Source organism: Salmo salar, chromosome ssa14, assembly GCF_905237065.1.
Source record: "Salmo salar chromosome ssa14, Ssal_v3.1, whole genome shotgun sequence".
In the NCBI taxonomy this organism is placed as follows: domain Eukaryota; kingdom Metazoa; phylum Chordata; class Actinopteri; order Salmoniformes; family Salmonidae; genus Salmo; species Salmo salar.
The window spans coordinates 19568504-19595208 of record NC_059455.1 but is presented as its reverse complement, the minus strand read 5'-3'; the positions used below and the strand labels follow the sequence as shown (position 1 = coordinate 19595208).

Genomic DNA, 26705 nt, shown 5'->3' with positions numbered 1-26705 from the left:
ACTTGTGTGGGTTGTAGACTCCGTCACATGCTACCACTAGAGTGAAAGCACCGCCAGCATTCAAAAGTGACCAAAACATCAGCCAGGAAGCATAGGAACTGAGGAGTGGTCTGTGGTCCCCACCTGCAGAACCACTCCTTTATTGGGGGTGTCTTGCTAATTGCCTATAATTTCCACCTGTTGTCTATTCCATTTGCACAACAGCATGTGAAATTTATTGTCAATCAGTGTTGCTTCCTAAGTGGACAGTTTGATTTCACAGAAGTGTGATTGACTTGGAGTTACATTGTGTTGTTTAAGTGTTCCCTTTATTTTTTTGAGCAGTGTATCTGTTTGGGCTTCTTGTGGTCAATTTGCCTAGAAATGATCTGTAATTGTGCTTCTACACCTGCATTGCTTGCTGTTTGGGGTTTTAGGCTGGGTTTCTGTACAGCACTTTGAGATAACAGCTGATGTAAGAAGGGCTATATAAATACATTTGATTTGATTATGTTCCGTCCGCGGCTAAATCTAGTTGATAATCCCTGCTTTCCTCCTCCAGCATTTCTATACATGACCCTAAGCATTATAGAATATTAACTGCTTAATTAACTCAGCTTTCAATATACTTTGTATCCTTCATTTACTCAAATGTTTCCATTATTTTGGCGGGTTACCTGTACATGTGCTGTTCCTATTATGGTAACATTGTGTTATAGGACCTCTATGGTCTTAGTGACCACGATAGGAAGAGCGCATGTGAGTGTGTGTTTGAGGGAATTGCTTCTTCTAATAAGAACCCCTTACACGCTGCTCTGGAAGTGCTCCTGTTCTGGTGGTTTCCTGTTCCAGATGCCCAGGCCTGCCTCCTGCAGAGAGAGGACAAACTTCTGCTTGGCTCTCTGGTAGGCCCCTGCTGTCATCTTGGCTCCACAGTACGTCTTTATGGCCTTCTCGTCACCCAACACTTGTCCTGGCCTGCTCAGCTGAGGAGAGAGACAGCAACAATAGGAAAGGCTTGGGTTAATAAAACACCACCCAGACAGAATAAAAACTAATGAGCCAACCCAAACTGCAAACTTCAACAGCTGGGCTATCTTCCCCCACTTACATTTCACCAAACAAATTAACATTCCACGGGCTTTGCTTTATTTTCTTTCTCTCTGTCTCTCTCTCTCTGTTTCTCTCTCTGTCTCTGCCTCTCTCTCGTTCTCTCTGTCCCTGTCTCTCTCTGTCTCTGCCTCTCTCTCTGTCTCTCTGTCTCTCTCTGCCTCTCTCCTTCTCTCTTTCTCTCTCTGTCCCTGTCTCTCTGTCTCTCTCTGTCTCTGCCTCTCTCTCTGTCTCTCTCTCTCTGTTTCTCTCTTTGTCCCTGTCTCTCTCTGTCTCTGCCTCTCTCTCTCTGTCCTCTCTCTCTCTCTCTCTGTCCCTGTCTCTCTCTCTCTGTCTGTCTCTTTGTCTCTGCCTCTCTCTCTCTGTCTCTCTCTCTGTCTCTGCCTCTCTCCTCTCTTTCTCTCTCTGTCCCTGTCGCTGTCTCTCTATCTCTGCCTCTCTCTGTCTCTCTCTCTCTGTCCCTGTCTCTCTGTCTCTGCCTCTCTCTGTCCCTGTCTCTCTCTCTCTCTGTCTCTGCCTCTCTGTCTCTGCCTCTCTCTCTCTGTCTCTCTGTCTCTCTGTCTCTGCCTCTGTCTGTCTCTCTGCCTCTGTCTGTCTCACACATATTTAATGGAGTACAGCCAGGCTGTATTAGTAGATGACTGTTTATTCTTGCATGTGATACTGAGTGCAGGAAGCCTTTTCTGTGGGAAGCTATTCAAATGCTTTTCTAAATAATTATGACTCTCTACTGTCATCAAAATGGAACCACTGACATTTGGAACAATGGAACGCACCGGCATACATATTTAATTTCACATTGGAAATGAAACTGTACTTTAAAAACATATTCATAATGAGGAGTGTTAAATGGAGACAGAAATGCTTGGTGAGCCAGCAGAGTGCAATTGAACAAAGATGGATGGCATCTCCATTGTAAGTATGGCCTTTTCCACTATCAGCAGTAGGCAAATAGTTTGTTAATACCTCTCTCCTCACTGCAGTAATACAAAAGATCACATGCCTTAGTTCCAATACATACATTAGAGATTCTGCTTACAGCATAATGGAACTATCAATGGATGGCATTGTAAAACATAAGTATCAAAGTGTGGACTCAGGGTTGCCAGTGTGGGTTTCAGGCAGTGGTGGCTGGTGGCTCAGAGGACAGTCTCATAGTAATATCTGGAACGGAATTAATGGGACGGCATCCTGTTTGATACCCTTCGATTTATGCCATTCCACCTATTACTATGAGCCGTACTCCTCTCACCAGCCTCCACTGGTTCTGGGTAAAGTATACTGAATAGCTCCCCTGTTCATGACTAACCTGGTGGTGTAGTCTCTCCCAACGAGTGAAGAGGGATCTCTTGCAGAGTCTGGATGGTGTTCCTGAGTCTTTCCTCCTGCCTGTAGAGGTATCCAGCACCTCCAGCTCCCCGTCTCCAGCACTCCAGTTCACACTGAACCTGGGGGACTTCCCTGGCTGCCGACCCTCAGTGCTGCTGAGGCCTGGAGACCACACAGAGACGAGACTGGGGTCAGGAAGGAGAGCAGAGAGGTACAGGTACGTACTTAACGTGCACTCTTCAGATACCACATCATGAGCCAGCACAGAGGCATAGTGGAAGAGACAGGACCATGAAGACCATCTGGAAGAACAAGGTGTTTGTCCTGGAACAGAGTCACGCTCAGGTGGTCCTCACCGTAGGGAACCTCTCCACCAGACAAGGTAACAGAATGACCTCATGACCTTTCCTTTCCTTTCCTTCTAACATTTCTCTTACTGCCAAATGACTCCTGGACAAGTAATGTGAACCTAAATACTGTATCTGAAGTAACCATATCATGTTATCATCTCTTAGATCTGGGTGACTTACAGCCGAGGAGTAGCCTGTTGTGTCTATAGGAGGAGGACATGGGGGCGATGTGCCCCATGCGTCGTGCCATGGTCCTTCCCAGGTGACCCGTGTGGCACAGGCTGCCCACAGTGAGGCTGTGGAGGTACACTGGCTCCACCAGGTGAGACAGGAGAGAGCCCTGGAGACCTAGAACATTCCACCTGGAGATACAAGCAATAAGGCTAGAGATCAAGCAGGACTAGGAGCTGCGTCCCAAATGGCAGCCTGTTCCCTATATAGTGCACTACTTTTGACCAGAGCCACTGGGTCCTGGTCAAACGTTTATTTTATTTTAATTTCACCTTTATTTAACCAGGTAGGCTAGTTGAGAACAAGTTCTAATTTGCAACTGCGACTTGGCCAAGATAAAGCATAGCAATTCGACACATACAACAACACAGAGCTACACATGGAATAAACAATACATACAGTCAATAATACAGTAGAACAAAAGAAAACAAAAAGTCTATATACAGTGAGTGCAAATGAGGTAAGTTAAGGCAATAAATAGGCCATGGTGGCGAAGTAATTACAATATAGCAATTAAACACTGGAATGGTAGATGTGCAGAAGATGAATGTGCAAGTAGAGATACTGGGGTGCAAAGGAACAAGATAAATAAATACAGTATGGGGATGAGGTAGGTAGATAGGCTGTTTACAGATGGGCTATGTACAGGTGCAGTGATCTGTGCACTATATAGGGAAAAGGGTGCCATTTGAGACACAAGCCTGGAACATTACAATTAGAACAAAGGGAGAGAGACAAGCCCCCTTTGTTCAGTATGTTATACGTTTGTGACTCAGTGAAAGTCGTCACTGTCTAGCTGGTGCTCACCTGGCCATTTTATCAGTGCAGGACATGGTGACGGGAGGTTCCCTCGGCAACCCCCTGTCCCATTTCTGATTGGCTCTCCGTACACTGACAGGAAGTGTACCCTCACCGCCTTCCATCTTCATCCTCAGATGGCAGCGTAACTTCCTTACAAATCTGTGCCAGCTGTGGTCTGAGGGAGTAGACAACTGATGTAGCACCAAAAAATGCAAACCTGCTCTACAAACCACAATACAGGCAGATAATTTTAAAGTAGAGCGTTTTAAAGCATTGTTTACATGTAACTGTAGATTCTACTTAATTCAGTCTTGTCGACTGCGAGTATGAAGGAAATAAATTGAAATAAAAATGTTGACATTTCTTACATGTAGCTGTTACCTCGTAGGGGCAATTGAGGCGTGCGTCCCCACAGGGCGATGAGCTCACATACATATGGAACAGAATACCATCTCTCAGTGTGTACCCAGACTCTTTGTCTCGCACAAAGATTGACTGCTCCGAACTGTCTGGCCGGTTACTAAACAAGGAAATGATGTTGTTCTGATCATTCTGAGTATGAACTTTCAAATACATTGTCACGTGTAGCCTAATCACCCAGATACATCTACACTATATACACAAAAGTTTGCGGACACCCCTTCAAATTAGTGGATTCGTCTATTTCAGCCACTTCCGTTGCTGACAGGTGTATAAAATCAAAAACAACCATGCAATCTCCATAGACAAACATTGGCAGTAGAATGGCCTTACTGAAGAGCTCAGTGACTTTCAACGTGGCACAGTCATAGGATGTCACCTTTCCAACAAGTCAGTTCGTCAAATTTCCACCCTGCTAGAGCTGCTCCGGTCAACTGTAAGTGCTGTTATTGTGAAGTGGAAACGTCTAGGAGCAACAACGGCTCAGCCGCGAAGTGGTAGGCCATACAAGCTCACAGAACAGGACCACTGAGTGCTGAAGCGCCTAGCTCGTAAAAATCATCGGTCCTCGGTTGCAACACTCACTACCAAGTTCCAAACTACCTCTGGAAGTAACGTCAGCAATGTTTGTCGGGAGCTTCATGAAATGGGTTTGTGGAAGTGTGTTCTTTGGAGTGATGAATCACGCTTCACCATCTGGCATTCCGACGGACAAATCTGGGTTTGGTGGATGCCAGGAGAACGCTACCTGCCTCGATTCATAGTGCCAACTGTAAAGTTTTGTGGAGGAGGAATAATGGTCTGAGGTTGTTTTTCATGGTTTGGGCAAGGCTCCTTAGTTCCAGTGAAGGGAAATCTTAACACTACAGCATACAATGACATTCTACACCATTCTGTGCTTCCAACTTTGTGGCAACAGTTTGGGGAAGGCCTTTCCTGTTTCAGCATGACAATGCCCCTGTGCCCAAGCAAGGTTAATACAAAAATGGTTTGTCGATATCGGTGTTGAAGAACTTGACTGGCCTGCATAGAGCCCTGACCTCAACCCCATCGAACACCTTTGGGATGAATTGGAACGCCGACTGCGAACCAGGCCTATTTGTCCAACATCAGTGCCGACCTCACTAATGCTCTTGTGGCTGAAAGGACTCAAGTCCCTGCAGCAATGTTCCAACATCTAGTGGAAAGCCTTACCAGAAGAGTGGAGGCTGTTATAGCAATGAAGGGGGGACCAACTGTATATTAACGCCCATGATTTTGGAATGAGATGTTCGACGAGCAGGTGTCCACATGCTTTTGGTCATGTAGTGTATTTTGAGATGAAAAGGGTGTTTTATGATAAACATTTCTCTACTTCAATCATCCTCGTGCACTGACGTTGATGGGAACACGTTTAGTTACTCAGGGCTTTTAGTACAATGTGTTAATCAAGAATCAAAATTGATTCTTGAGTGATGGGGCACGGGCATAAAATAACATTTACAATTGGCTCTTTTTAAAATGGCACCAAAACATCAGTGCAGATAGGTAATAGCTGATATAAAATGTTTCACTTGCAACTTCAATGTAAAAGTATACAAGCAAAGATTCTTCAACTTCGTCCTCAGGGTTGAGGCCTTGGCTATGTCCCAAATGACACCCTATTCCCTTTATAGTGCACTATTTTTTACCAGAGCCCAGAACCCTGTTCAAAAGTAGTGCACTATGTAAAGAATCGGGTGCCATTTGGGATGCATTTCCTTGTGTAAAGATACAGTATATATACAGTATATTACAGTACAGTATATAGTATATAATTAAGCAATAAGGGCTGAGGAGTGTGGTATGTGGCCAATATACAACGGCTAAGGGCTGTTCTTACATATGACGCAACACGGAGTGTCTGGATGAAGCCCTTAGCCGTGGTATATTGGCCATATATCACAAACCCCCGAGGCGCCTTATTGCTATTATAAACTGGTTACCAATGTAATTAGAGCAGTAAATAGAACTGTTTTGTCATACCCGTGGTTTATGGTCTGATATGCCATGGCTGTCATCCAATCAGCATCCAGGGCATAAACCACCCAGTTTATAATATACAGTATATTACCAGAGGAAGAGCTCTAGTTGGCTGTAGAGGAAGCGGAGGAAAGCCCTCCTGGTGATGACCTCAGCATGGCAGTCATTAACCGTCCGTCCCTGGTCACTGACACACACTCCACTGAAACACTTGGTCCCTGTCCCCAGAGACACCACCTGGCCTCGTCTAACGTCAAAACCTGGGCAGGGAACAATACACGTTTCTTACTAACCAACATCAAACAAAACTGCACAGTACACTTATACAACAGATTTGAGAGTGTTGTCCGTGTCCCAAATGGCACCCTATTCCCTATATAATGCTTTTTTCCCCCTTTTTTTTTTTTACTTCTTTGGAGCCCATGGGTCCTGGCCAAAAGTAGTGCACTACATCGGGAATAGAATAGGGTGCATTGTCTTTTTGGATATCAGTTACAGTAATTTGGCCTCAGACAGGAAATGTCCTTACAAACAACTTCATCTAATTAATTTTGTATTTTTTATTTAACCTTTATTTAACTAGGCAAGTCAGTTAAGAACAAATTCTTATTTACAATGATGTCCTACCCCGACCAAACCTTCCCCTAACCCGACAGTGGGCCAATTGTGCGCCGCCCTATGGGACTCCCGATCACGGCTGGATGTGATACAGCCCGGGATCGAACCAGGGTCTGTAGTGACACCTCTAGCACTGAGATGCAGTGCCTTAGACCGCTGTGCCCCTCGGGAGCCCAAAATTAAAATATCACTGTACTAGACTAAGATGGCTAAATAAATGATTCTGAGTAAGAAATGACTAACGGGACAGAATATAACACACCAGTGTCCTACTAATTTATTTATTTAACCTTTATTTAACCAGGTAAGACCCAACAGCTATGTTGATGTCTTACCACAGCACCTCATGAAATATTTGCAAAGACGGTATTGACTGTCTTATCTCATCAATGGTGATGGTGTAAAGTTGCATCTTGTGTTGCTGAGCAACTGCTTATTTTCTTGTGAGGTGTTCTATATGAATGAAAGTCTGGGAGGGATTCCTATTGGATTCACTGCCTTTGGGGACGGCAATACCTGTGAAGCGCTGTGCCCATATGAATAGAATTCATTGTAATTCTATGGTTTTGCCCACTCTCTCATCTTAGGTATTCTATAAGATCCAAGGGGCTCTACTGTCTGAGAGTTTCCAAGATGTTCAGGTTTGCGAAGAACCAAACCATGCTGGCTTCAACCGAAGTTACTAATATACACTCCCAGTTGACTGGCAGACTGTTGATGTGGGAATGTCACACACAGGCATATAAAGGCCTATATTCAAAGGCATTTGAATAATTTACGACTTATCATACATTTTGATGCTGGTATCTACAGTTGTATTAAAGAGAGATGCACCATTTCTCTTTAATTTTGACTTGTAAAATATTTAAATGTGGTATTAAAAGTGTAATTATGGTTGCCTTCCAAACGGCACCCTGTACCCTACATAATGCAATACTTGACCCGAGCTGGTTAAAAGTAGAGTACTAACATACGTGTAGGGAATAGGGTTCCGTTTGGACGGCGTCCATAGCCTACCTCTGGTCATTACGATGCCTGCCAGTACTTTGTGACGGCTGTGGGAGGCAGGGCAGTAACAGTCAGCTAGCTGACTGTGTTTCTCTCTCACCAAGTGGAAGATTGACTCTGCGAAGGACTGCAATCACATACGTTAACGGATTACTTCCAAATCAAACAGGCAATGGTCAAGATAACAGCTGTATTCACATCTACATAAACAGACAGTAGAGCAAACAAAAGTTTGCCCGTTAGTTGCTAAGTCAATATCACAGTCACCAAAACAACCAGATAATAGTTGTCATGCATCATCAGGTGTGGTGGATGTGCCGCAAGCATGCGTCCCATATGGGCTTTGGTCAAAAGTAGTGCATTATATAGGAAATAGGGTGTCATTTGGGACGCACACTGTGGCAGTTCTTTCAATGACTCTGACAGAGGTTTCTTCTCTGTCAACTCTCCCTGAGACATACAGTATTAGATTAGCATTATATTGAGAGTATATCTGGGAATGATGAGACTATATTGACAATATTTAGTAGTTAATAAAAAAAAAAAAGGCTAACTCATCCACTTAATTTACATAACTTCAATGATCATGTATCATATATATTATCATCCAACCCGTGCCCTGATATCAAGCTTGGAGAGATGACTAGAAAGGGGAAATTATATTGTCTAAATGACGATGGGACAAGGTCATGCGCAATGATGCGTAATTAGCGTATTAAATAGTTATTAATATGCTCTTCACACCTCCTCTTAATTTCAGTCTCCTTCAGTCTGGGACTCCTCCTTGATCCCCAATAGGCTGTGATGATAATGTTCATCCTACAGTCTCACTGTGACACCGGCGCATTTTAGACTTATAATCCCTTTGAAACATTGTGTGTTTTTCTCATGGGTTGTTGCATTGGATTCACCAATTTATTCTGCATACGCTGATACCAACCATTCATCTGTGTGTTTAACAGGGGCTGAGCCAGAGTGTTGTTTGTGAGACAATAGCGGATCCCGTAAACGGTTCTTCTTACAAAAATGTGTAGAAAGTCCGAACTGTTTGAGCTACAAACTATTGTAATCCATCTCTCACGGAGACACATGTATCCTGCTTTGCACTATCACAAGCCACACAAGAGTCAATAGAAGGTACTCTTTGAAGACTATCTTAAATATATCTCCTGGCGCCCCCGACAAGCACATATTTTGCTGATAAATACTTTGTTGAGGGAAAATGTACTTGATACGATTGAGATATGTTGTTGTCTCACCTAGCTATCTTAACAAGAATGCACTAATTGTAATTCGCTCTAGATAAGAATGTCTGCTAAATGACTAAAATGTAACATGTAGAAGGTAAGGGGTTCTTCTACATAGAAGGTCATAGGAAATCCCAGGATTTGTGTCTATAATTGTAACGGCTGTTGCAGGGAGTAGACCAAGGCGCAGCATGTTGAGTGCTCATCATGTATTTATTGTACTGAGAACACATAAACAAAGAAACAAAACCCAACAGCCAAACAGTTCTGTCAGGTTAGCAACACTAAACAGAAATTAACCACCCACAAAACCCAAAGGAAAACAGGCTGCCTAAGTATGGCTCCCAACCAGAGACAACGATATACAGCTGTCCCTGATTGAGAGCCATACCCGGACAAAACAAAGAAATACAAAACATAGAAAAATTGACATAGAATGCCCACCCTAGTCACACCCTGGCCTAACCAAAATAGAGAATAAAACCCTCTCTATGGCCAGGGTGTGACAATAATAATGTAATAAGTTCACACAGTTGCTGTAACAAACTCCAAATCCACACAGCTGTCACAGAGCAAACAATTTATGTACTTATGGCCTCCTTATAAATATTTTTTTATCAGGTTTTTGCTTGGCAGACCTTTTTTTAATTGCCACTTGTCAATACAACTCATGAATAAAGCTGTTAATGTCCAACTGCCTTCTTGTAGCCCTGGTTGTCCTGAAAATAAAATGGTAAAACGCTTCAATGTGAGACTACATATGAGGGCAGAGCAAGCAGATATAAAAAAATACACTGCTCAAAAAAATAAAGGGAACACTTAAACAACACAATGTAACTCCAAGTCAATCACACTTCTGTGAAATCAAACTGTCCACTTAGGAAGCAACACTGATTGACAATAAATTTCACATGCTGTTGTGGAAATGGAATAGACAACAGGTGGAAATTATAGGCAATTAGCAAGACACCCTCAATAAAGGAGTGGTTCTGCAGGTGGGGACCACAGACCACTTCTCAGTTCCTATGCTTCCTGGCTGATGTTTTGGTCACTTTTGAATGCTGGCGGTGCTTTCACTCTAGTGGTAGCATGAGACAGAGTCTACAACCCACACAAGTGGCTCAGGTAGTGCAGCTCATCAAGGATGGCACATCAATGCGAGCTGTGGCAAGAAGGTTTGCTGTGTCTGTCAGCGTAGTGTCCAGAGCATGGAGGCGCGACCAGGAGACAGGCCAGTACATCAGGAGACGTGGAGGAGGCCATAGGAGGGCAACAACCCAGCAGCAGGACCGCTACCTCTGCCTTTGTGCAAGGAGGAGCAGGAGAAGCACTGCCAGAGCCCTGCAAAATGACCTCCAGCAGGCCACAAATGTGCATGTGTCTGCTCAAACGGTCAGAAACAGACTCCATGAGGGTGGTATGAGGGCCCGACGTCCACAGGTGGGGGTTGTGTTTACAGCCCATCACAGTGCAGGACGTTTGGCATTTGCCAAAGAACACCAAGATTGGCAAATTCGCCACTGGCGCCCTGTGCTCTTCACAGATGAAAGCAGGTTCACACTGAGCACGTGACAGACGTGACAGAGTCTGGAGACGCCGTGGAGAACGTTCTGCTGCCTGCAACATCCTCCAGCATGACCGGTTTGGTGGTGGGTCAGTCATGGTGTGGGGTGGCATTTCTTTGGGGGGCCGCACAGCCCTCCATGTGCTCGCCAGAGGTAGCCTGACTGCCATTAGGTAGCGAGATGAGATCCTCAGACCCCTTGTGAGACCATATGCTGGTGCGGTTGGCCCTGGGTTCCTCCTAATGCAAGACAATGCTAGACCTCATGTGGCTGGAGTGTGTCAGCAGTTCCTGCAAGAGGAAGGCATTGATGCTATGGACTGGCCCGCCCGTTCCCCAGACCTGAATCCAATTGAGCACATCTGGGACATCATGTCTCGCTCCATCCACCAATGCCACGTTGCACCACAGACTGTCCAGGAGTTGGCGGATGCTTTAGTCCAGATCTTGGAGGAGATCCCTCAGGAGACCATCCGCCACCTCATCAGGAGCATGCCCAGGCATTGTAGGGAGGTCATACAGGCACGTGGAGGCCACACACACTACTGAGCCTCATTTTGACTTGTTTTAAGGACATTACATCAAAGTTGGATCAGCCTGTAGTGTGGTTTTCCACTTTAATTTTGAGTGTGACTCCAAATCCAGACCTCCATGGGTTGATAAATTGGATTTCCATTGATTATTTTTGTGTGATTTTGTTGTCAGCACATTCAACTATGTAAAGAAAAAGTATTTAATAAGATTATTTCTTTCATTCAGATCTAGGATGTGTTGTTTAAGTGTTCCCTTTATTTTTTGGAGCAGTATATATATATATATTTTGGAGGGAAAAAAAGAAGAGTACAGATTATTCTATGGATGAATATATTTTTTTTTGTTGAAAAAGCTCATTTGAAAAGAATAAATGTTTGTTAAGTAAATGTATTCATTGGTTTCTTTTCAATTTTATAAGGGATAAAATGCAATGAATTGAAGGTTATTTGTTGCAATTTACCGATTTTAAGGTTTGGTGTGGGGTGGGGTCACAAGAAATTCTTGGCAAAAAGATTTGGTCCTCAGAACTTCAGGTAAAAAATATTTGGGACCCACTAAAAAAGTCTGAAACCTACTGTTTTAAAGCATGGCAAAATATGACAAGAAGAGCAGCCCAGACATAACAGGGTTGTGAAGCTGCTGTGGTTGGGCATGGCAAAAGATGCAGCCCAGACATAACAGGGTTGTGAAGATGCTGTGGTTGGGCATGCAAGCCAGGATAGTGTTTAGTCCCGAGGCTCCTGGACATGAAATGCATATTGATACGATACACTCCATTTGGTGGCAGTCTGAGCACCTCTTAGATATATTCAGTATGACCATTTAGAAGATGGTATGGATGGCAATGCTGCAGCTATGGAGGCAATGGACAGGCCATGTTCAATAACCCTGTTCAACCTGGGCACTTCAATGAGGATGTGAATGAAATGGAGGAATCAAAAACTTGATGCACTGTGATTTTATATCCAAATTACAGCAAATTGAAACACTGCATCTCAACATTGTCATTGTTTTAAAAAAGACATTGAACAGCAAGCAAGGCTTGGTACTGATTGCAACATGAACTGAGATTGAAGAATTCTCCCCTATAGCTAGACAAAACAGTTAGGATTATGGTTAAACTCAGAACTCATACAGTAAGTCAGTGAAGGTAAGGTACCCACCTGAGGTAGCTGAGAGCTCTTGGCCCAGCTGGCAGTATGGCTGATGCTAGTCTCAGGCCCCAGACTGATGTTAAACAGGTCCTGTAGGGCTGAGGCTGCTACCTGGGCTTGAGCCAGTCTCTTACTGCGCCCACAGCCCTCAAATATCCTCCCATCCACCCTCACTGCCATCACAAAGCTCCTGATCGGCCTGCCCCGCACTCTCTCCATCAGGCAGACGTACCTCAGGCCTGGCCTTAACTCATTGAGCAGAGCCACAGGCCTCAGCTCCTCAACAATGGAGGAACCGATCCTCTGCCTCTTCTGATTGGCTGAGGACATCAGGCCAAGGGTCAGGCATACTAGTCTCCCATGGTTACAAATGCTGGAGAGCAACTCCTGTCCCTTTCCCTCTGTCCTGTGGCTGTGGTACAGGAGTTGTGTATCTCCCTGCGCTGGTGGCTCCTCAAACGGCAACTCCTTTCCGTCTGTCCTGTGGTAAAGGAATTGGTCTTCATTTGCTTCTGGCTCAAACTCCTTGAAGAGCGTGTCAGGGACGAGAACGGCCTGGTCTGAGGTGAAGTCTGTTGGTGCTGTGGTGTTGATAAAATTGAGGTTTCCCATGGTGATGTGAGCCTGAGGGGCGTTGGGGAACTGGATGAAGGACCTAAGAGCCATCTCTGCTGCCCTCATCTTAGCCTTCTTCTTGGTGGGGCCTCGACCCTCGAACCTGAGACCGTTCACCTCTACTCCTACAGCGAACACAGGGGCGTGAACTGGCCCTGTCCAGGATGCTATCTCATACTGTAGACCTGGTCTCAGCTCGTTCAACTGCACCAGGGCGTTCTTCTTTGTGACAGACCAGGACGTCTTCATTGTCTTCCGGCAGGTTGAGTCACTCCCACGTGATGCTCCTCCCTCAACCGACAGTGCAGATGGAGTCGTGGCGCTATCTGACGTGAGACAATGGGCCGTCCTCTTACAGATCAACTGGAGTTCATAGAGAAGACTGTCTTTTCCTTCCACCAATGGCTGCTTCCTCTGTAGAGCAGTGGTCCTGGAGAGCCCTCTGGAGATGTCAGTGTAAAGAGTTGATTGATGATGTGCAGGTTGTCGTATGGTGGAATAGTCCACTTGGTTTCTGCTATGACGATTCTCCTTCACCTCAGCGCTGCTGCTATCTGTTCCCCAATTAAGACAAGAACAAACATAGTTGAGGAAACCGCTATTACGTTTCACATTATGTTGATGAGATTTTTAAGAAAAGGCCAAACTATCGAAATGGGAAAGCTTAGCAAAAGGTGTAAATTGAAAGTATAAACTGATACATTGCTGGTGTGCTACTCTGATTGAAATGTGGTGTGAGTGAATAGAATGGAAAGGGAAATACATGAATCAATTACTTGAAGTGTCTCCATCGTCTTTTGATGTTGTTGTCACAGTATCTCTAATCTTCATAGGGCTGATGAAGGATGACAGCATACTGGTTCTCTCTGAAACACAACAACAGAGACAGACAGTTACTGGGGAATCCACATAAAACATTACAAAACCCCAGGCGAAACCCCAGACATGTTTAATCTTTTATTCATTTATTTTATTTATTTAACCTTTATTTAACTAGGCAAGTCATTTAAGAACAAATTCTCATTTACATTGACGGCCTACCAAAAGGCAAAAGACCTCCTACGGGGACGGGAGCTGGGATAAAAAAAAATACAAATACATTTTAAATATAAAAAATAAAAGATAAAAATGTGTATATATATAAAAATATATAATTATTTTTAAATAATACAAATACATAAATAACATATAAACAGAGGACAAAACACACATCACAACAAGAGAGACAACACAACACTACATAAAGAGACCTAAGACAACAACATAGCAAGGCAGCAACACATGACAAGACAGCATGGTAGGAACACAACATGACAACAACATGGTAGCAGCACAACATGGTAGCAGCACATAACATGGTACAAACAGTATTGGCACAGACAACAGCACAAAGGGCAAGAAGGTAGAGACAACAATACATCACGCAAAGCAGCCACAACTGTCAGTAAGAGTGTCCAATATTGAGTCTTTGAATGAAGAGATTGAGATAAAACTGTCCAGTTTGAGTGTTTTGTTGCCGCTCGTTCCAGTCGCAAGCTGCAGCGAACTGAAAAGACGAGCGACCCAGGGATGTGTGTGCTTTGGGGACCTTTAACAGAATGTGATTGGCAGAACGGGTGTTGTATGTGGATGATGAGGGCTGCAGTAGATATCTAAGATAGGGGGGAGTGAGGCCTAAGAGGGTTTTATAAATAAGCATCAACCAGTGGGTCTTGCGACGGGTATACTGAGATGACCAGTTTACAGAGGTGTATAGAGTGCAGTGATGTGTCCTATGAGGAGCATTGGTGGCAAATCTGATGGCCGAATGGTAAAGAACATCGCTCGAGAGCACCCTTACCTGCCGATCTATAAATTATGTCTCCGTAACCTAGCATGGGTAGTATGGTCATCTGAATCAGGGTTAGTTTGGCAGCTGGGGTGAAAGAGGAGCGATTACAATAGAGGAAACCAACTCTAGATTTAACTTTAGCCTGCAGCTTTGATATGTGCTGAGAGAAGGACAGTGTACCATCTAGTGTACTGTCTAGCCATACTTGTATGAGGTGACTACATCAAGCTCTAAACCCTCAGCGGTAGTAATCCCACCTGTGGGGAAAGGGGCATTCTTCTTACCAAACCACATGACCTTTGTTTTGAAGGTGTTCAGAACAAGGTTAAGGGTAGAGAAAGCTTGTTGGACACTAAGAAAGCTTTGTTGTAGAGCATTTAACACAACATCCGGGGAGGGGCCAGATGAGTATAAGACTGTATCATCTGCATATAAATGGATGAGAGAGCTTCCTACTGCCTGAGCTATGTTGTTGATGTAAATTGAGAAGAGCGTGGGGCCTAGGATTGAGCCTTGGGGTACTCCCTTGGTGACAGGCAGTGGCTGAGACAGCAGATTTTCTGACTTTATTCACTGCACTCTTTGAGAGAGGTAGTTAGCAAACCAGGCCAAAGACCCCTTAGAGACACCAATATTCCTTCGCCGGCCCACAAGAATGGAATGGTCTACCGTATCAAAAGCTTTGGCCAAGTCAATAAAAATAGCGGCACAACATTGCTTAGGAATCAAGGGCAATGGTGACATCATTGAGGACCTTTAAGGTTGCAGTGACACATCCATAACCTGAGCGGAAACCAGATTGCATACCAGAGAGAATATAATAGACATCAAGAAATCCAGTCAGTTGATTATTGACAAGTTTTTCCAACACTTTTTATTAACAAGGCAACATAGAAATAAGCCTATAACAGTTAGGATCAGCTTGATCTCCCCCTTTAAATAAAGGACGAACCGTGGCTGCCTTCCAAGCAATGGGAATCTCCCCAGAGAGGAGAGACAGGTTAAAAAGGTTGGAGATAGGCTTGGCGAAGATAGGGGCAGAAACCTTAAAGAAGAAAGGGTCTAAACCATCTGACCCAGATGTTTTTTTTGGGGTCAAGTTTCAGGAGCTCCTCTAGCACCTCTGACTCAGTGACTGCCTGCAGGGAGAACCTTTGTAGCGGGGTAGCGGAAAAAGAGGGAGAAGCATCGGGGATAGTCACATTAAAAGGGGTGGGAGATGAGGAAATGTTGGACGGGCAAGGAGGCATGGCTGAGTCAAATAGGAATCCTGACTTAATGAAGTGGTGATTAAAGAGCTCAGCCATGTGCTTCTTGTCAGTAACAACCACATCATCAACTTTAAGGGACATGGGCAGCTGTGAGGAGGAGGGTTTATTCTCCAGGTCTTAGCCCATTTTCCAGAACTTCTTGGGGTTAGACCCACAGAGAGAGAACTGCTCCTTAAAGTAACTAACTTTGGCCTTCCGGATAGCCTGAGTGCACTTAATTCTCATTTGCCTGAACGAGAGCCAGTCAGCCTGAGTATGTGTGTCGAGCCTTTCGCCAAATGCAACTCTTGAGGTGGAGTAACTCTGCAAGATCACGGTCGAACCAGGGGCTGAACCTGTTTTTAATTCTCATTTTCTTTATGGGGGCATTTGTTAACAACACCACTGAAAATATAAAAAAAGAAGGTCCAAGTGTCTTCGACAGAGGGGGATCAAGCTGATTCTATACCATTTTACAGAGGCCAGTTCATGAAGGAAGGCTTGCTCATTAAAGTTTTTTAGCAAGCGTCTATGATAAATCAGGACAGGTCGTTTCACTGAGCAGCCATTTCGAACACAGGCTGTAAAACAGTGATCACTAAAGTCATTACAGAAAACACTAGACTGATCGCTATTAGGATTATTTGTGAGGATAATGTCAAGGAGAGTAGCCTTTTCTGGGTGTTTGGAGTCATACCTTGTGGGATTGGTAATAATCTGAGAAATATTTAGGGAGTCCCATTGCTTTAGGACTTGGTCAGGTGGTTTAAGCATGTCCCAGTTTAGGTCACCTAGCAGGACAAATTCAGACTTGGTATAAGGGGCCAGGAGAGAGCTTAGGGCAGGTAGGGTACAGGCCAGTGCTGATAGAGGACGATAGCACCCAGCAACAGTCAACAAAGAGCTATTTGAAAGTTTAATACTTAAAACCAGCAAATCAAATTGTTTGGGGACAGACTTGGTGGAGACAACTGAGCATTGAAGGTGATCCTTGGTAAAGAGTGCCACTCCCCCACCTTTGGAAGATCTGTTTTGCCGAAAAAGATTATAACCAGATAGGTTAACATTAGTATTCAAAACACTCTTTCTTAACTACATCTCAGTAATGACCAACACATCTGGATTGGAGCTCTGAACCCACACTTTCAATTTATCCATTTTAGGCAAAAAGCTTCTAGTGTTAACATGCAGAAAACCCAGGCTTTTACGAGAGCAGAAATCAGTGAAGCAGATATCAGAGCACAAGTCAGAATTGGGGCTAGCAACAGTAGATGGGCCAGGGTGTACATGCACATTTCCAGATATCATCAACAGTAATACAATTAAGGCACGGCAGAGGACAGGGAGAGCTCTGCAGTGCTGATTTATGACAACTGAATGTGCATCAGATGGCAACAAGATCATATTGTAGAGCAGTTTCATCAGGTAACATGAATATAAAGCTGGCGAGAGGTTTTTAGAATGGGATAGGAGGCCAAAAGTCAGTGTAACCAATAGAGAGTCAGAGTCCGGAGTGTGAGAACAAACATAGTCTGTCCCACGCAGGGGCGAAAATCTGATATCAACTTTGGAGGGGACAATTACATTACATTTTCTCAAGAGCAATTCCTGAAGGGGACACCAAAAGTAATGCTGTAACACATAGCCTACGTTGTAATATGGTAAATGTATATTGAGGAACCAAAGAAATAAGGTGTTTGCCGTACTCCTAACTACCGGTACCCAAAACTACACAACTAATCACAACAGCAATACCATTGCCTTTAACAAATCTTAGTTCAGTCACCAGTTTAAGTTGAGAGTGGGGGTATCCATGGCATTTTCCAATTATGTTCCTATTTTACGAGTCAAAAAAATTGAGAACCTTTCATAATGTTGCCAAACAACGACTCAACAAACTTACCTGAGACTCCCTGTCTCTGCCAGTCTGTCCCTGCATATCTGTCCCCAGCTCTGCTGTCTGTGTGCCATCTGTTGCCTGCTCTGCCTAATGACATCATTGTGAAACATTTCCATTAGTATTTCACTTCTTTCTTATGAACATTTTATCAACTAGTCTTTGAGATATTAGGCTACTATGGTTCTTACTTTGCGTTTTGGTATACTGAAAAATACTCTGATGTCCGTCTTTTTTCTGCCATTTTCTACCTGGCTGGCTACACACACACACACACACACACACACACACACACACACACACACACACACACACACAGTGTGCAGGTTATTTACAGTAGGAGATGGGCTTCTACCATCTTCTATCATTCTATATGGGCTTCGATCTAAAAGGTAGTTAGCAAATGTGAAACGGATTGCAGTGACAAGAGTTGACAGCTGTATGAGTTCACCATTTACACAACATATGCTGCAACCTTTTGTCATTTTAATCGTTTGTTTCATATTGGCTAGCTTCCAACAATAGCTGAATTTGCAAAGCTAGCGAGCACCAATTCCGTTTCAGTGGTGTTTGCTATAATCTTTGCTACCCGGGTTAAATAAAGGTGAAATAAAATAAATAAATAAAAGTTCCCTTCCGACAATTTAGCTTTTGCAACGAGACCATTAAATATATTTAAGACAATGGTAGAACAGAGTGTAGTTCTGTTCAGTTTGGACTTCAGTTTATCACTAACCTTATCACAGGGACTTTGAAGCACTAATTTACAGTAGATACGAACCCTCTGTTACCTTGCCAACTAAGGAACTGGCAGTGGATCAAACCATTGTGAGGCAATCTTTTGAAACTTAAAAACGAGCTATTAAGTGTCTATAATCAGCACAATTGCTTTCATTGCGTATTAGTAATATTATTTAAATTACATAGTTATGTTTACAGTGATATATTGGGGGGGACAAATCATATTTTTCCCAGGATGGGGGGGTCGTGTCCCCCCCGTCCCCCCTGGGATTTCCGCCCCTGGTCCCACGGTTGGGTAAACAAAGTTCGTAGTCAACAAAGCATGCAGGAGTCATGAAGGCAAATAGCAAAATGCACAAGAAAAAAATCTAATATATAATGACTTGGTGCTAGCCATTGTAAGTTCAGAGTCACTCGCCCCAACAGTGCATGGGGGGGGCAACCAGACAGGGGGAGACTGGCCAGGGCAGACGGTGAACAGATCTCCAGGTGGAATCCAAGCAGCAGTGCAGCAGGCAACGGGAGTAGGTGTCTCACCCACTTGGGAGAAGCTTTTATTTCTGGAGGCAGATTTCTTGTAGAAAATGCCAGTGGATGGTCTTTGAACAGCAGGAGGGGGCGTCAAGGCCTTTTGATCTGGGTGGGGTAGCCTGCCATTTGTTGGGCTCAAAGGCTTCGACACTTCTCGCTTCACACGTCAGTGCTAATTGAAGTTGTATCTCTTTGTCCTAGCATAGCTTGGTAGCCTGAGCATTCAGTCCTTATTAAGTAAAATATATAATTGTAATGTATTTTTTCTTCTTGGCTTTTGAAAGTAAAAAAATGCTTCAGACTAAGCATTACTCACTCAACTCCAGATTGGATGGGGTTTTCAGGTCTCTGCTTGTTTGCCAGAGCATTTGATGTATAGTCTGGGAATAATAATCCTTGAGTGTAGGAAGCATTCCAAGTAATTCCATCCAAAATCAGGTTGTAGTTTTGGAGTTTTGATTTGGAGGGAAGGTTATGTCGTTTAGGGTAGCATCCTGAATATGTCCCTCCCAAAAAATCTAAGTTTGTCTAACTTTAAATCTATCTATTTTTAAAAACATCTCTCTCTGGGGATCCTGTGGCAATGTGTTAACCCACATTAGAGTATATTACGCGACCATTGTGTCATCTCATAATAGTTTTTGTCATGATGGAAGAAGGTTGGATATAGATTCATATAATGTACATACAGTGCATTCGGTAAGTATTCAGACCCCTTGACTTTTTCCACATTTTGTTATGTTACACCCTTATTCTAAAATGGATTAAATCTACACACAAAACCCATTATGACAACGCAAAAACAGATTTTTTTTAAATTTGAGCAAATTTATAAAAACAGTGGCCTCCATCAATCTTAAATGGAAGAAGCTTGGAACTACCAAGACTCTTCCTAGAGCTGGCCACCTGGCCAAACTGAGCAATCGGGCAAGAAGGCCTTGGTCAGGGAGGTGACCAAGAACCCGATGGTCACTCTGACAGAGCTCCAGAGTTCCTATGTGGAGATGGGAGAACCTTCCAGAAGGACAACCATCTCTGCAGCACTCCACCAATCAGGCCTTTATGGCAGAGTGGCCAGACGGAAGCCACTCCTCAGTAAAAGGCACATGACAGCCCACTGGTTTGATGAAACCAAGATTGAACTCTTTGGCCTGAATGCCAAGCGTCACGTTTGGAGGTTACCTGGAATCATTCTTACGATGAACATCGTGGTGGCAGCATCATGCTGTGGGGATGTTTTTCAGCGGGAGGGACTGGGTGACTAGTCACGATCGAGGGAAAGATGAATGGTGCAAAGTACAAGCTTGTACTTGTAGCGTCATACCAAAGAAGACTTGAGGCTGTACTTGCTGCCAAAGGTGCTTCAACAAAGTACTGAGTAAAGGGTCTGAATACTTATATAAATGTGATATATATTTTTTTTATATACATTTGCAAAAATTAGTTTTTGCTTTGTCATTATGGGGTATTGAGTGTAGATTGCTGAGGGAAAAATAGCTATTTTATCAATTTATAATAAGGCTGTAATGTAATAAAATGTGGAAAAAGTCAAGGGGTCTGAATACTTTCCGAATGCACTATATCTGCATTCCCAGTCGTGAAATCCATAGATTAGGGCCTTATGAATTTATTTAAATTGACTGATTTCCTTACATGAACTGTAACTTCAGAACTGTAACATCTTTGAAATTGTTGCATGTTGGGTTTATATTTTTATTCAGTGTATGAAATACCTGTACTGTATATTATTTATATTCAACTCTATATATTCCGAGCCCAACTATTACTTCCAGAAAAGAAAAAAAAATGGACTGAAGTAAACACTTTCATGGTAACAATGCAAATCTGATGAGTAAAGCTGAAAGTCGATTACATTTCTGCTGGCTGAAGGGATGCAGAGAAAACAACCACAGAGAGGGAATGCTTAGAAAACTGGAGTAATTGAAAGGTGTGGCTGATAAGACCAGAATATTCTACACAGGGGCGGCATCCTTTTAATGGAATCCATTAAAAAAAATCTGCCAATCTGACTAGTTTTATGTAACCTAGTTGTCTCCTAGTTGTTTACAGATTGTATGGACAGCCAGATAGTTTGTTCTTTTGTTTTATCAATGATTTTCTGCTAATAGACAAAGAGCTGTCAATCAGTTCACACTTCTTTTGAGCAGATGTTATTTTTTCCAGATAGAAGGAAGAATAACATGCTGATGGCAATTGCGAGTCACCTTAGTGACCAATAATTCAAAGTAATTAACTTTCATGCTTCCATTGCACTTAAAACCAGAAGGTAAAAAAGAAGAGGACCATTAGCTAGTTACCGTGGTCCACTGTGCATACATTGTATGTATGTATTATATACAGTGTACATGTAATATATTGATCTGTAGGATAATAATGAATCCGAATGTTCTCAAATGATTTGAACTGCTTCTGATCTAGAGGAATAGCGTTGAGACTATTGTCACTACCGTCAGCTAGAAACTATCCAAGTAGTTCAGCATTGCTCTTGCCCTTGAAGAAAGACAGTACGCATTAGAGAAAAATCACACCACTTTTTATTAATTATGCTTAGCAAATGAGATTATGCATAGCTGTCATGCCTCACACATTGGATGGGAAGCGGGTGCTTTTCACTTTCCTTGCCATGCCTAATTTCATTATTCTATTAAACATGCTTCATTAACAATGACGGAATTAACCAATTTGCCTCTGGAGTTTTAAAAGAGTCACACAGGAATATGATGATGTGATATCAGATTTTACCCTTAGCATGTCATGTACATAATGTGATTCTCCATGTCTAATAGGCTTGGGTTTGGGGTAGCTGTGATCGTGTGATATTAAATGATAAAAAGTGTCAACATTGCACTACAATAAGAGAAAATAGTGACATTTCATTAGGTTGAGAAGGCAATGCATGGGAGAGAGAAAGTATGTCAACTCAGCCTAATAGTTAACTATAACTAGGGGACTGACTCACTGTAATAGGGGATCCTGTCTCAAGATATCTGAGGTAGTGGTATTTGACAGGTGGAGGAAAGCTGCAATTATCAATTGATATGTCTCTACTTCAAGATGGTGAGAGACGTTGTTTACCTTCCAGAATACAGTGTCTTTAGAGGTATTGTATTACACAGAAAGGAAATGTTTCATTTGAATATGTCTGTATTTGCCTTGCATTCACTTGACTGTATTTAACAGCATTAAGCTTAAACTCTTACAGAAAGCTTATACAGTTGTTTCCTGTGAGGGTATAGTCAGATTAACCTGAATTAAAGCTAAAGGCCCATTCTAATGAACATCTCGCTAATGCACATGTAATCCACCCAGAATGGGGATGAACTAAATACCTAGGCAACTGTCGGCCTGTAATATTCCTGCTTGTCAAGTCTTCAATACTAACCCTTAGATACACAAGTGTTCTATCTAGCATCTCTGGCTTTCAAACTGATCAACTGAGGCTTGTTATGAGTAAGCATTCTCTTCTATCAAGTCAGTTAATACTTATGGAGTTCAGAGAAAGAGAGATATTAAATCTAGCTAAGCAGCTACGGCGGGGTGGTAGGGTTCGGGGAAAATAATAAAGATCTTTTTAAATATATGGGGGATTGGAAATTATGCTAACAATTACATTGTTAGAACCCACAATCTATCTGCAATATTAAAGCTAATCTACCCCCTAAAAAATATCATAATAATCAAATTTAAAAAAGCAGCTGCGTGACAAAATAAAGTCATTTGTTTTCGTTTCCAGAGTAAATTGCACCATTAGCTGGAAGAATGCGGGCCAGCAAAGAGCAGGAAAGAGCTTCCTGTGCCGTTCCAGTTTAAAAGCCTTATAATTACATCGTTTGGTTACCATCTCATTCTTTCTGCATTTTATATACTCAAATATCCAAGGGAACTGCAAAGTGTAAAGTCACAGTAAAGTACAGTGCTTTCAGAAAGTATTCACACCCCTTGACTTTTTCCACATTTTGTTGTGTTACAGCCTGCATTTAAAATGGATAAAATGTAGATGTTGTGTTCCTGGCCTACACACAATACCCCATAATGTCAAAGTGGAATTATGTTTTTAGAAATGTTTAGAATTCATTAAAAATGAAAAGCTGAAATGTCTTATTCAACCCCTTTGTTCTGGCAAGCCTAAATATGTTAAGGAGTAAAAATGTCCTTAACAAGTCACATAATAAGTTGCATGAACTCACTCTGTGTGAAATAATAGTGTTTAACATTCTCGAATGACTACTTCATCTCTGTACCCCACACATACAATTATCTGTAAGGTCCCTCAGTCGAGCAGTGAATTTCAAACACAGATTCAACCACAAAGACCTGGGAGGTTTTCCAATGCCTCGTAAAGAGGGTCACCTATTGGTAGATGGGTAAAAAATAAAAATCTGACATTTAATATCCCTTTAAGCATGGTGAAGTTACGAATGGCACCCTATATATTAGTACACTACATAGGGAATAGGGTGCCACTTGGGACACATCTCCAGACTCCCAGTGCTGCTCGGTGGGGGTGAGGCAGCAGATACATCTCAGTGAAATTGATGTCTCTGGGTTCAGGGGCCAAAACCCAAGCACATTACACAGTGCTGCACCAGTAATGTGTTAAACGTCACTGTGGGACTACAGGGAATCTCCTGAGGATAGGACCCTGGATGAATAATGGACAATAGTCCAAAAATAAAGTATTTTATAAAAATCTATTTCAGTTTAAGAATAAAATATTTATGTTTTATTGTCACATACACCGGATAGGTACAGTTAAATGTGTTGTTTTACAGGTCCAGCCATAGTGGTACGGCGCCACTGGAGCAAAGTGCCCTACTCAAAGGCACACCAACAGATTCTTCCAAACGGAAACCTCTAAGCTACCTGCCGTCTGAAGGAAAACCCTCTATAGTACTGGTGAATGTAATAGTGTATGATTGCATCACTGTCTTATGTTATGCACAGTAGGCTACTACCCACACTATGAAAGCACCTTCCTATCATTACCTACTTCAGTGTATACACACTTCATTGCCAGTTTGACAAAGTGTAGAAGTACAGACAAATATGTACACAGGGTGTTTTATCCCTTTTCTGCCTCACTTCTTACAAAGCAATGCAAATAATTGAAACAGTTGTTTCATAATGACAAAGCAAAAACAGGTTTTTAGAAATTTTGCCAATGCATAAAAATAAAAAAATATCACAATTACATAAGTATTCAGAACCGTTACTCAGTACTTTGCTGAAGCACCATTGGCAGCGATTACAGCCTTGAGTCTTACTGGGTATGACGCTACAAGCTTCGCACACCTGTATTTGGGGAGTTTCTCCAAATCTTCTCTGCAGATCCTCTCAAGCTCTGTAAAGTTGGATGGGTGTGTCGCTACACAGCTATTTTCAGGTCTCTCCAGAGATGTTTGATCGGGATCAAGTCCAGGCTCTGGCTGGCCCACTCCAGGACATTCAGAAACTTGTCCCAAAGCCACTCCTGCATTGTCTTGGCTGTGTGCTTAGGGTGATTGTCCAGTTGGAAGGTGAACCTTCACCTCAGTCTGGTGCTGCCACCACCATGCTTCACCATAGGGATGGTGTCATGCTTCCTCCAGAAGGGACGCTTGGCATTCAGGCCAAAGAGTTCAATCTTGGTTTCATCAGACCAGAGAATCTTGTTTCTCATGGTCTGAGAGTCCTTTAGGTGCCTTTTGGAAAACTCAGAGCGGGCTGTCATGTGCCCACTAAGGAGTGGCTTCCTTCTTTGTTACACTTCCCCAGATATGTGCCTTGACACAATCCTGTCTCGGAGCTCTACGGACAATTCCTTCGACCTCATGGCTTGATTTTTGCTCTTGTGGGACCTTATATAGACAGGTGTGTGCCTTTCCAAATCATGTCCAATCAATTGAATTTACCAAAGGTGGACTCCAATCATGTTGTAGAAACATCTCAAGGATGATCAATGGAACAGGATGCACCTGAGCTCAATTTTGAGTCTCATAGCAAAGGGTCTGAATACTTATGTAAATAAGGTATTTCTGTTTTTTATTTTTAATAAATTAGTAAGCATTTCTAAAAAACTGTTTTCACTTTTTCATTATGGGGTATTGTGTGTAGATTGATGAGGAAATATTTTAATTTAATGCATTTTAGAATAGGGCTGTAACATAACAAAATGTGGAAAAAGTTAAGGGGTCTGAATACTTTCCCAATGCACTGTTCAGACACATTACTTAATTTTGCACAAACATCAAGACCACACATTTTTCTCCAGTTTAAAATGTGCATATTTGCATTGTTGTCATCTTCGCAAAATGAGTATGATGAGGCAAACATTGTTTCAATATACATACATTCAATTTCCACAATTCAATCCATTTAGTGGATCAAATAAGCATCTCACGTTTAATGGTAACAAATTGGTCATAATTTGTAGAATCCGCCAGCTCAGCAAGGCCAGGTTGGAGTCTGGCTGGGGAAAGGGGAAATGAGGCGAGAAATAAACCATGATGCATCCCAAATGGTACCCTATTCCCTATACAGTGCACTACCTTTGATCAGGTCACAAAGGGGATGAAGAGGGGATGGTGAACAAAAGGGCCTGGTGGGTGAAAAACGTCCGTCACTACTAACAACACCAGTGTATTCTGTTCACCAGGGGGAAATATCCACAGTGTTTGCAAAGATGGCGTTAGACTTTCCATTTTGAGCTGTGCACTTCACAGAAAATAGCACTGGCAGTAGGGCTAAAGGTCCAGGAGTGTGCCCAAAATATTTTTGCTATTTTCACTGTGGGAATTATGAGTGCAATAGCAGTTGGTGGCGCGAAAGGGCTGGGCTTTGATTAATACATAAATTATACATGTGAGGAGGGCCCTCACTGTCCAATCAACACGTTTCATGGCTTAATACTGCATGCAGTTATCTTAAGTTCTGTAGGTTATTGACGGCCTTTGCATTGTCTTCTCCAATTCGGCTGGGGGCACAATTCTCTTCCTAGTCCATTGTGGATTGATACAGTTTATTAAATAGCATAGGCTACAGTAATGAGTAATAGCAGCCGTTAAAAAAAAAAAACACATCCAGTGCTCAATATGTTTAGAGTGTTGAAGTCAAAATTGGACACAGCTTCAAGGAGTAAAGGCCCGTTTATGCATGGCTCTTATCCTGAAATAATAAACTAGGCTCCTGTCCCTGTGCTGCTTGTGTGAGACACATATCGTTGATATGGCGTTATAGGACTGAATCATTTGTATATGTTTGGAGGTGCACGATACCAGCTGAATGGAGTAGCCTATGCACTGCAGGTAGGCCGACGTGAATTCTGAATAATGCAAAAGCAAGAGCGACCATTTAGAAACCTGTAATGGATAGGCTACTTGGCTAATGGATGGTCAGGATAAGAAAGACAAAACAGACACATTGCTGTTGAACCAGCTTTCATTATAGTAGGGTAAGGGTAGCCTATAAGGGCTTGTTTTTTAATCAAACTAAACA

At 42.7% G+C, this 26705-nt stretch overlaps 1 protein-coding gene across 1 annotated transcript in view; it reads right to left on the bottom strand.

The window, feature by feature from the left end:
* Positions 1–390: 390 nt before the first annotated feature.
* The window catches only part of LOC106568829 (double-stranded RNA-specific editase B2), a 37008-nt gene continuing 10693 nt past the window's right edge, over positions 391–26705 (bottom strand). Inside the window, exons 2-10 of the mRNA XM_014139530.2 lie at positions 13738–13827; positions 12356–13515; positions 7857–7974; positions 6313–6481; positions 4169–4320; positions 3807–3975; positions 2949–3130; positions 2399–2580; positions 391–965 (exon numbers count right to left, since the gene is read on the bottom strand). Of these exons, the coding sequence (XP_013995005.2) occupies positions 783–965; positions 2399–2580; positions 2949–3130; positions 3807–3975; positions 4169–4320; positions 6313–6481; positions 7857–7974; positions 12356–13515; positions 13738–13827 (2405 nt within the window). The 3' untranslated portion in view covers positions 391–782. The remainder of the gene's footprint in view (positions 966–2398; positions 2581–2948; positions 3131–3806; positions 3976–4168; positions 4321–6312; positions 6482–7856; positions 7975–12355; positions 13516–13737; positions 13828–26705) is intronic.